The following is an 11842-nucleotide window of genomic DNA, read 5'->3' on the forward strand; positions in this document are numbered from 1 at the left end:
ACACCGCTAGAAAATGGCAGCATCTCGTCTGCTCGTCTTCATCCAAATCAATAAATGAGCCACTGAATGACTGGATGAACATGCTGGATTCCTCTCAGCACCGCATGCTTCCTGCACAAAGACGCGCCACCAACAGGGACGCCATTTATTTGGAGGTCCATACATTATTCATCGCCTAGTGAGGGACAGAAAATAGTGTCTTTTAATTGGAGCAAACTTTTTTTTTTTTGCTCCTTCTGGACGCTCATTAGAACGCCCCGGATATGTTTTAGCCTAGAGAATAGTTTTTCAGGAGAAGTGGGACTTAAATAGGTTGTGAACAGGAGAACAAGACATCTCTTTGGCAGTCTTCACTTCACAAGCAATCAAAATTACTTTTTTTTTTCTTAAATCCTGAAAGTGGCTTTGTAAATGTTTCTCCTTGGGAACTTTAAATCCTCTGTCAAGATATTTGGAATTAAAGAAAGGCATGCAGGGAAATGAGGCAATAAGATAAAGAATTTCTTGGTTGCCAAGGCAACGTTAGCTCTTCTGAACTGAGGAGGGGTATCTTAAATTAACATCACAGGAAGATCGCCCTTTTTTAGGTTTTAGGTACGTTTATACACTCCAGGTCAAAAGTTTTAGAGCACCCCAAGTTTTCCAGTTATTTATTGAAATTCAAGTCGTTCAAGTCCAATGAATAGCTTGAAATGGAACAAATGATGAGGTTTGCGCATTTGGAAGTGAGCCCTGAAAGCAGTTTTGGACGGCTCTGCACGCTGTGTTTTACAGAGTTTTTTTTAACACAGAGTTCATTTGACCTCAGTGCAACCCCGGACTTCCTTATATGGGCAAATGCTGTAGGCCTACCCTCCTCCCGCTCTGCTTCGCTCTGCTCTGTTTACCATGTTAGCGTATGGCTCTCAAGAAATTTTTGTTCGGGTGTGCGTAAAGAGGCAAGCATCAGGCAGTGTTGTTGGAGTTGGGGTTCGGCAGCTGTCCGGAAGTCCTCTGGAGCGCTTGGGAGTGTGACCATTTACAGCGGAGTGGGCTTGGCGGGAGGCGTACCTGGAGGAAAGGCCAGGGGTGGAGTAAATTACACAGACCGTTTGGGCGGGAGGCAGGAAACACTACAGAAAGAGGTACAGAGTCTGGAAGATCTAGAAAGCTTTCTATACGGGTTATCATGTGTAGCTGCTCTATAGGAGTCCAGAACTCAATACAAAGGCCCAAAAATTTGTATACTAGGTTCCCTTTAACAATGGAAGAGAAACAGACCATCTTATCTGTTTTTTCCTCCAGAGAAATTGGAGCGTTCCAAAACTTTTGCCCGCTAGTGTATGTAATCATAAAACCAATATATTTCAGTTCACAGGTCACACTATGATAATCGATTAAATTAAACTCCCTTACGTTGGAGTAGATAGATATTCAATTGTCACATTCTTTTAAAAATTAAGATTTTATGAAGATTTGTAGCTGCAGTACACTTTATCTCCATAAAAGGGAGCACTCTTGTTTTCGAATGAAATACAGTAGAACCTTATTAGCATCATTAATTTGCTCCAGAAGGTCAGACTCTAGCGGAAGCAGGCGCTCACCAAATACATTTTTCCTATAAGAAATAATGTAAGTCCAATTAATCCGTTCCAGAAAGCCAAAAATGTTAACACAAAATTCATTTTTATAATTTTACAATTATAGTTTGACAATTCCAAGTGCGTACAAATACATATAAATGATGAATGAAAACGATAATTGAACATTAAGGTTGCTTTTACCCTCATTGAAGACATCATTCTTGACGTGACTGTTCCCAAAGTCACGATATGGCGGTGAGATCAACCACTACCGCATTTCTGTTTTGCCATGAGTCATTTCTTGATTTCAGTAGTTTTTCTCATTTACTTTGAAAAGATATGTGTAAGTAAAAAAAAATAAATAAAAAAAATCAAAGTTTGGACAAATGTTTTTTTTTTTTAATTATAAGGATTAAAAAAATTTGTGAAGCCGTTGTTAAAAAATAATTAAATAATAATTTGTTCAAAAATAAACTTGTTTTTTTACTATACTCTTGATGAAAATGTCACTCTAACTGGTAGTTTTAATGATAAGAATTGTATTCAGCAGTGCCTTTCAGGGCTCTGATGGTTACCTTACATCAGGTGTCTAAAGTGCAGCCCGGCGGCCATTTGTGGCCCGTGGCTGTTTTTTTATTGGCTCACGGCACATTCTAAAAATATAATTTAACAAGAAAAATTTAAAAAACCTAACAGCAGCAGCAAAAATGTACAAATTTATTTATAAATGTATGAAGTCAAAAAGCCGATATTATCCAACTCTAAATTTCTGATGCCAATATCAACCGATACAGAAATGTGTAACATCAGCAGTTAGCTTCTCAACATTGTACAACATCTGAGAAATACTTTTTTTTAGGCTTAGATTGTGACATTTACATTTAACATTTTCATTTACATTTTACAATCAAGTGTCATAATTTTTATGTAGGCCTAACACGCTCAGATTTTAATGAAATTTCATCTGTAGATATTTAGGTGAATTTATATCCTACATACCTTTTATCTTGTCCTGAAGCTCAGATCCATGAGTTTGAAAGGCTTAAAGTTGGGCTTAACATTCAAAGTCGTCGTATGAGTCGAGGTGGTCCAACACAAAATTGAAGAGGAGGATGTAACCTACCTAACAAACATGTATATGAATGAAAATACACCCGATATCATATGAAAAAGCAGCATTTTCACCGACTCTCCTAACACACAGTGTCAGATTTTACCGTCGCTTACTTCCAGGAATTGTAACATTCCTACTAGTAAGGATAAGCGGCATAGAAATGGATGGATGGAATGGAAGGCGCGTGCTAGTTTGCTACAACCACCCACGATTGTTTACACACTTGGCGGTTTGATGACGTCATTTGCGTGCCGGAAAATACGTGAGCCCATAGGCCTATATATACTGTAGCATTATGTTTATTATTGGACTTCATTATAGGGACAATTCAGATACTGATATTATGGTAACTGATGTTACATTTTATGCCAATAGCGGGCCATTAATATCGGCCCACCGACATCTCTAATATTAACAGAAAAAATTGTAATCTAATAAGAAAAAGTCATAATTTTACGAGAATAAATTCATAATATAACAAGGAAAAAAATTATAATTTTAGTAGCACAAAGTTGAAATTTTAAAGAAAAAAATTATCTAAATGTGTTGGTTTACAAAATATCCAAGTGGCCCTTGCATGCTTTCATTTTTCAGTATGTGGCCCATCCATCCATCCATTTTCTATACCGCTTCTCCTCTCTAAGGTCGCAGGGGCATGCTGGAGCCTAGCCCAGCTGACTTCGGGCGACAGGTGGGGTACACCCTGGACTGGTCGCCAGCCAATCGCAGTATGTGGCCCTCTGTGGAAAAAGTTTGGGCACCCCTGCCTTACATCAATAAAAATAGACAACGCTTGTTTGTATAATATAAATAAATCAGTATCAATGTCTCATTATTGTTTGGTTGAGATACATCCACGTTATGTTAAGACAATGTGTTGCAACGTGGCCAACAACAGATAAACAAACAGAATTGAAGGTCACCTCAAGTAACAAAGTAACAATGTTGAGATGCCACTTTTAAAGGCATTTACTTCTACGCTTTACACTAGTAGAAGTCCCACATGCTGATATGGATCCAACCCACAGAATCAATTTATCTTCACAAAAGGCCTTTTTTCATAGTTGTTGTTTCTGTTTGTCTTTACACACAAAGGTGTGTCAGTAGATTACACAGATAAACTTGACACCTGTCTGTCTCCAGGCAGACTTTTTCACATTAATAGGAAGAGTTTATCCAGGCTTGCTGTGCTTATGTCCAGCGTTGACACAGGGAAGTGTTGCCTTGACTCTTCAATAAGTGTGCCTTATCTGCTCTCTCTCACACACACACACACACACACACACACACACACATTCAAGTCAAACAGGAGTCCATTCTCTTAGGCCGTGGGCCATGGCGAGGCATAGCAATGAGATGGCAGATCGAGAAACGAGGCACATTCATCGCACTAGCATGAATTACTCACACAGGCATGTTCAATATTGCATGTATACGCTATCAGGCTCAAGCGTGTTTGTGTGTGGATTTTCTTTTTTTAGTCAAACAATTAACCCAGTTAACAGTTAACCCAGCACACATCAGGATAATTAGAATGCACACAATCTAATGAGAAGTACAACCACACTAATATACATATTGTTATTAATAATCAGTTGTACTCGGTACTGATCATTCATTGTCTTGATCTTGTATTAGGGCTCATTAGGTGTACCTAATGAAGTGTCCAGTGGATGTGTCTATGATAGTGCAGGTGTTTCTAATGAAGTGTCCAGTGAGCATGTTTATAATAGTGCACGTGTACCTAATGAAGTGTCTAGTGAGCGTGTCTATGCGGGTCTTGGAAGCACATCAAATTGAAATAAGCTTCTATAAGAATGACTTCATGGCATGCAATTGAGTGCATGTAATATTGTCTATATGTACGCTGGGATTAGTCTATGGCTTTTTAATCTACGCTCCATGACAGGCTTATCTGAAGATCCTCCACATTTTTTTTAATATCAACGTATCTTCCTCCCTCCATCTGTCATTCTTTTTTTCCTCAATTTTCCTCTTTTCCTCCTCAAATATAATTTTATCTGCGGGTTCACCCATCCTCCATTTTTCTGTCCTGTCATTTACATTGTCTCCTCCCTCTCCCCTCGTCGCCTCCTTTTTTTCCTTCCCCTCCCTTTCCTGATGGAAGTGTCAATCCTTTCAGATAATTCTATTTTTATCTCAATGTGTCACGACTGTTCAAGGAAGAAATGGCCGACAGCGTGCTTCCTTTTCATAACCGGTCTCAGTGGCCCACACTGTCCCATGTTAAAAGTGAAAATCCTGGAGGCCTCGTCTTTAAGACCAATAGTTACTGGGGTTTTGCTTGGGCCATGCCCATGACGGAAATTTGTTTGGTAATTATCTGCTTCACATCATTAATACTGATAACTTGCCAACCAAAAAAATATGAAAAACGGTTTAGTGAAAAACTAACAACCAACAGAAAAAGTGGCGAAGAAAAGCTAGCTAACAAAGACGATGAAAACAACTTTAGGGAAACTCGAGACTGTCATTTTTGCGTACATAATACTGATACCCGTCAAATATCGCAATGATAAAAGTTTAATGAAAATTTAGTTGCATAGTTTTTGCATAACCTTATTGTCTAAACAAAATGGTGATGATAAGTTTAGTGAGACATGAGATATGTTGTTTTTCAGTAATCCCACTAACTAAATAAAACAAAGATGAAAACAGGGTAACATTAAACTTGGTTCAATAATTAGCTAACAAAAATGGCTAACAATTTAGCAAACAAACAAACCAAAATAAAAAATAGCTAAGACGACTCATTTCAGCAAAAAACTGCGAGGAAAACAATAAGTGTAACATCAATTAAGTCATTTTTTAAGACATTTTTCAAAATGGGATGGATTGTACTTTAGTTAATTATCTAGCAGACCACAAAACATTATAAAAACAATCAATCTGCTTCATTAGTGCAAGTGTACTTCTACCATTGTTAGTAACTTAACAATCACATAATTTGTCTGCACAAGCGGATGCTGAATACACAGGAGATCATGTCTAAAATGTAATGGATTGTTCCCGGGAAGATTATCTAGCCGTCCAAAAAAAAAAAAAAGCAAAAACCAGCACAGCGGCCTCATTTCTACTGCGACTGGACGAGGTTGCATCAGCTGCAGCAGCTGTGTGCAGCAGGCTGATGCATTGTTCCACTTATTTCCCCTCTTCAGCGCTTACATTTCCAGCCATTTCCCATGTTAGGAGGACTTCTGATGCAACTGTTGAAGCACAGCCAGAAGACGGTGCAACATAAATTGACAAACTTGTGATGGATCTTTGCTGTCTGTCCACTGTGTTGCAATGCTTTAGCCTTAGCGCCATCTCTTGGTGGGGACTTATTATTGTTACTTGTATATGTTCGCTGCAAACGGATTGTTATTCTTGTTGGGAAAACTAATCAGTTCAATGATTTTTAAATGTAATCTTTAAGTTTCATTTTGAGGCACGTTTAAGTTACTTTTTAATCTTGGTCTCAAAACGGTCCCTCTCATAAATGTGTAATTCAAATATTTTTTTTCCGCTTTCACCTTTTCTACAACTTCATACCAAACCATAGATATGATCTTTTTAATTTACTTAATATTCTCTGTTTTTAATGACTTGTTTTATAAGAACCTATGACTTTTTTCAATGGGAAAAAAATGTGAATATGTAATATTTTCCAAACAGGGTAGAGGATCACCACACCAAAAACCAGTTTTCCCTTTATTTTGTAGGTAGAGGCAAGTATTAATTAGAAAAAGCATTCTAATATGTCAGAATTGATATGTGGCTACAATGGGAGTCGGTCAAATCAGCCTCGAGGATAAAGAGTGTAGGCAGATATGCAAATCTCCTACACCTTGCAATAGAAGGGAGCATGACATTTGAAAGATAATGATGATAAACAAATCTTAGTCAAGTTTCACACAGAAAGCCTTAAAACTGAGTGATATATTGAGACTCAGAATGTTTTGAGGGTTAATTGGATGGGATCGTCTCTCTTTAAATGTTCTGAACTCCTGTTTTCATGCCAGTTGTGTGCTATGTCTTGTATGTAGCTCAACTTCCCATAGCTGCTGATGTGCTTCTATAGGCAGCAAGCTAGTTGACACCAATACAGCGTGTCTGGTGGTTGCAACCGAACACAGTGGAACCTCTGTTTTTCGTCATTAATTCATTCTGAATTAATTCATTCATTTTTCCCACTGAAAATAATGTAAATCTTAATTCGAATTCAATACAGTTTTTTGTCGTCTTTATCAAATTGCTGGTACTTGCAACTTTCTTTGGCCCCATGGTGGGTTATTTAGCAGTCGCACTCAATAAGCTAGAGAAGCACTTGGAGAGCTCAGACCTCCGCCAAGTGCCAAAATAATAATAATTGTACATTTTTTGGATCAGTCTTTGATATTTTGGAGAACCTGTTGGAAACCTTTATTCTGTATTTTTTTTCAAGTGCTCTGACCATTTTTTGTGGCGTTATATGCACAAATGCTGAAAATAGTCCTATCTTGCAATGTTAAAGAATCCTTTTTTAAAATTCCTGTATCCAGACGGTGACCTGATCACATCTAAAATGTAATCAGTTCTTCCGTATCCCATTTCCGGCAATTCCTGAAAATTTCATCCAAATCCATTCAGATTTTCAAGTTATTTTGAAGACAAACAAACAGACAAACGCCGGCAAAAACATAACCTCCGTGCTGCGCTTTTGCTTTGCGCTGCGCTTGGCGGAGGTAAAAATACATGGACAGTCAGTCAGCAATGCATAGGGTGCTGTGTTTGGACACTGGATTTTGCAGAATAACACATTACTCGGCAAACATTAAGTGCAATATTGAACGAAAACCAAGGCAAAATTTTGAATATTTCTGACAGCGGCATATGAAAACCAAGGTTTGGCTCTATCCTTTGTTGTTGACCTTGTTCTTCTTGTTTTGTCTCCAGGTTCAATAAAATCCAGAACACCAAGAACACCATGAAGAAGGACGGCATCAGTTCTCTCACCTACAGACTGGTTCAGACCAAGAGGTACCCGCTGTACACCAACATCTCGGTGGAGATTGGCAAACCTCCCCCCAGGCCTTTCCGGGGCTAGGAGAGCTGGGCGAGCGGAGATTGATGAAGGAAGTCAGGAATTCTCAAGCACACTATGGTCAGGACGCGTTCTTGTACCTTCTGGATTTGAAGACTTTTGGCAACAGTTGGGATCAAACTAGCAGTTTTCAAATGGAAGACACCCACTGGTTCACAGGCATTGAGCTGAAGCTTGGAGATTCAATGAAACCATTGAAGGGAATGAGGACCACAGCAATTCCGGAATTCATAAAATGGCAGTAGGGGATCAAAAACCTCAACTTCACATGGATTTTCTGTTATATATCCAAAAACCATGGACATCATCATGAGGGATCGCCCAGAAGATGTAATTGAAGCTGGGATGCTATTAAGTGATATATCAAGAAGGTAACAAATGGTTTTCCCTTTGACACACCCTGACGACAGCCCATGGCTGCTAATGGAATCATGAGCATATCATAGCAATGGCGTGCATATCAGTCGACTCTTTATCACACTCACATATGTACATTGTCCTGCGGGAGTCACCTTTTTTGCCCCCGAAATACTCCAAAATCGACGCTGCTGGCGTTAATGAATGAATGTATGGTGCCTGCGTCTCCCACACGAGGCCACACTGGTGACATAATGGAACTATTGGAGTTTTGCAACATGAATATACGCGGTGAAGCTGTGGGGGAAAAAAAGTTGCTACTTGCTTTGGAAGTGAATCATTTGAGATTAACTTGATCAATTCCGCATTTGTTCTGATAATGTGAGTGGTAACTGTGCAGTTACTGAGCTTGTATTATAATAATCCTATTATTTGACATTATGTGAGGCACAAAGGGGTCATAATACTTTATATTCCCAATATTATAGTCATACAGTTTATTTTTAATGCCTGTTGTTGCACAGAAGAAGGTTATCTTGTTAATTACTTTATCATTCTGTTTTTTAAGCTATTCTTCTCTTGGACTCATTGGCTTCATGCATTTAATATTATTTAATTTTATTTGAGGCACAAAGGGCTTTACCAAGCGGCTCCACAGACATATTAATACTCCAAAAATGTTCTTTTAATGCCAGCAAAGGTCAGCCTTTTTTTTTTTTTTTATAATTGTCGTATTTTATTTGTATTACTTTCTTGCTATCTGGCTTATATTGGCTTCATTTTATTTTCTGTTTTATTTAGTTTTGGAGTTTTTTTACTCCTACAGACAAAATAAGATGCTCAAAATTAGATTTTAACCCTTTTAACTTTATTTTTGGTTTATTTTATTTTGTACTATCTTCTCTCTCTGACTTATTGGCACATTGCATTTTTGTTTGTATGTAATTTTTAATTATTATTATCGTTTTACTTCTACGGACAAAATAATACAGCCAAATCAAATTCTTTATGCCTTTTGTCGTTTTGCGTTATTTATTTTATTTTATTTTATTTTTCTCCTTTCTCTTACTTGTCTGGCGTCACAAAAAATATCAGTTTGTAGGAAATGAAAACAGTGAGATGGCTGTTTCACATTTTATTTTCATCAGCTGTCAGTTTTAATATGGGAGTCTTATTTCATCACAACATGAGAAACAATGAGCCTTATCAATCATACGCTATTCTTTCTGACATGTTTTTATTTTTGCTAGACATTTATTGTTGTTTTTTTGCAGAAACAAGGTACTGTTCAATGTCATATATTTTAATAATTCATCTACCTTGTCCTTTGTTGCTGTTCCGGCACTGTTACTGTTGTCGCCTATATACCGAGCCGATGCCTTGAGTAGTTTTCTGTGTCAAAGAAAAGTTATTTCTATTAGTTCAATGACAAAAACCAAAACTCGCGTTTTAAGATGTTTGTTTCTCATTTGTGGGCTTTTATTCTAGGAAAAGTTGTGTATTGTCAGCTTCCTCTGAGGGAAACTGTCTCCAGCTCTTTGTCACACTTATCTTTGCCTCAAGGTCCTCTATGGAGCACACACACTCACTCTTGTCTTCCCTCTTTATTTTTTGCATTTTATCACATTTGATTGCCTTTTCAGAGTCCAATTTACCTTTCTGCCCTCCCTTTTGCTGTAGTCCCGCTGCAGGGTTTAGTGTTGCAATCAACTCCCGCCTCTAGTCTATATTTTAATTTGTTTATGAGGCGATAAAAATGTTGTCGAGTAATAAACTTATTAAATTTATCGACAAGAGTGTGTGGTAGCCCTTACGGCTGCCACATGCTAGCTTTGGATGGCTGGAAACTGAACAAAATATGTTGCTATGCTAAAAGCGGTAGACGGATGCTGTCTGATGATAACCATGTATATCACACTTGTGTTTTACAGCAAAAACGCACCAAAAACAACTATTATACAGCTTTTGCAGCAGAAGATGTAAATAAGTCTTACGTTTCATGGTTTGAAATGCTTAAGTGGATTTGTTTGGGATGTCCATGTCCACACATGTAGGAATGGTTTCCTATCACCAAGGGATACTTAAGAGTCGATATTTGACATACAGATCAACATAATTCAATGGAGTCTTCAAAACAAAATAGATGAAGGAAGCGTGGTCTGAAGAGGAAGTATGTTTTTCGATTGGTGGTCAATGGAGATACTTGTCATTAAAACATGCCGTTAAAACGTATGTACAGTTGTCCCTTGCCACTTCGCGGTCGAATTTTGCAGCTTCACTCTACGATGGTTTTTCAAAAATATATGAATTAATAAATCATGCTGTTTCGTAGTTGAATACTGTCTATTATTAGTAAAACATTTGCATATTGAAGCAAATTTTATGTATGTTTTGCCTAAATTACCGTAAATTCTGGACTACTGTATAAGCCGCTACTTTTTTCACACGATTTGAACCCCACGGGCCACACAGGGGCCAAGTGGTTAGCATGTTGGCCAGACAGTCAGGAGATTGTAAAGATCTGGGTTTGAATCTCCTCTTGGGCATCTCTGTGTGGAGTTTGCATGTTCTCCTCGTGCATGTGTGGGTTTTCTCCGGGTACTATGGTTTCCTCCCACATTCCAAAAACATGCATGGTAGGTTAATTGGAGACTCTAAATTGTCCATAGGTATGAATGTGAGTGTGAATGGTTGTTTGTCTATATGTGCCCTGCAACTAGTCCAGGGTGTACCCCACCTCTCGCCAAGGTCAGCTGGGATGGGCTCCAGCATACCCTGCAACCCTAATGAGGATAAGCGGCATAGAAAAAGAATGGATGGATGGATTGAACCCCGGGCCTTAAACAATGATGCAGCTGATTTATGGCTAAAAGACCTGAAGTTCACCTGATGCTTAGAGTGCAGATTCAGGAAGTAGTGATTTGGAGTAGCAAAGTGGATGCTAATATCACGTTTTGAAGACTTACCTAGGGATTGTGTTTTGATCTGGCAAATCTTAAGTAAATGTAAAGCATTCAGAAGACGCTTTCAAAGACGCTCTGAATGATATGTAGTAGTCTTCATTGGTCACAATGGTTCAGTAATGTTACTGTATTGTTCGGTGAGATACACGATCACCAGACTTGATCTCCGGAACAACAGGCTTTTGTTGCAGGTTTGAATTGTATCACAACAATAAATAAATAATAAATATAAACAATAAATAAAAATATAATGTATAATAATTATATAATAAAAAATAAAAACATGGGCTGCTGTTGCCGTAACCCACGCCAAGATGAAACTGAACTCTGAACCCCTGACGTCACTTCCTGTCCGCCCACTACACAACAACACACGTAGTTACTTATTCGGTAATGTGAGTGTAAGGATAACTATAGGGGTGTTATTTCATGTCTACAGGGCTCTAATAATGTTAAAAACTGTATTTAGACATTTCTAAACAGGTAATTTAAGCTCTAACTACGAAAATATTTCATTCATAAACAAGACATCCTACTTTGCTGAAATCACTTATCACAGTCGGGTCTGGAATCAATTAACCACGATGAACGAGGGGTAACTTTACATTGTTTTTTTAGCTTTTTTAGACGTCTTCAACGGTAGATGCAGTGGAAAACTGAGGAAGAGTCGTAAAATTGTCATAAAGTGGACTTATGACAGGGTTAAAACATCTTCTCATTGGTTGTTTAGCTAAATACGTTTAAGAATACATGCATGAGA

The 11842-nt window shown here is 38.0% G+C and overlaps 1 protein-coding gene across 1 annotated transcript in view; it reads left to right on the forward strand.

Annotated features, from left to right (window-relative positions):
* The window catches only part of b4galt2 (UDP-Gal:betaGlcNAc beta 1,4- galactosyltransferase, polypeptide 2), a 133128-nt gene extending 121499 nt beyond the window's left edge, over positions 1-11629 (forward strand). The window contains exon 8 of the mRNA XM_054769338.1: positions 7615-11629. Within this exon, the coding sequence (XP_054625313.1) occupies positions 7615-7765 (151 nt within the window). The 3' untranslated portion in view covers positions 7766-11629. The remainder of the gene's footprint in view (positions 1-7614) is intronic.
* Positions 11630-11842: the final 213 nt, after the last annotated feature.

The sequence above is a fragment of the Dunckerocampus dactyliophorus genome, chromosome 2 (genome assembly GCF_027744805.1).
Source record: "Dunckerocampus dactyliophorus isolate RoL2022-P2 chromosome 2, RoL_Ddac_1.1, whole genome shotgun sequence".
In the NCBI taxonomy this organism is placed as follows: domain Eukaryota; kingdom Metazoa; phylum Chordata; class Actinopteri; order Syngnathiformes; family Syngnathidae; genus Dunckerocampus; species Dunckerocampus dactyliophorus.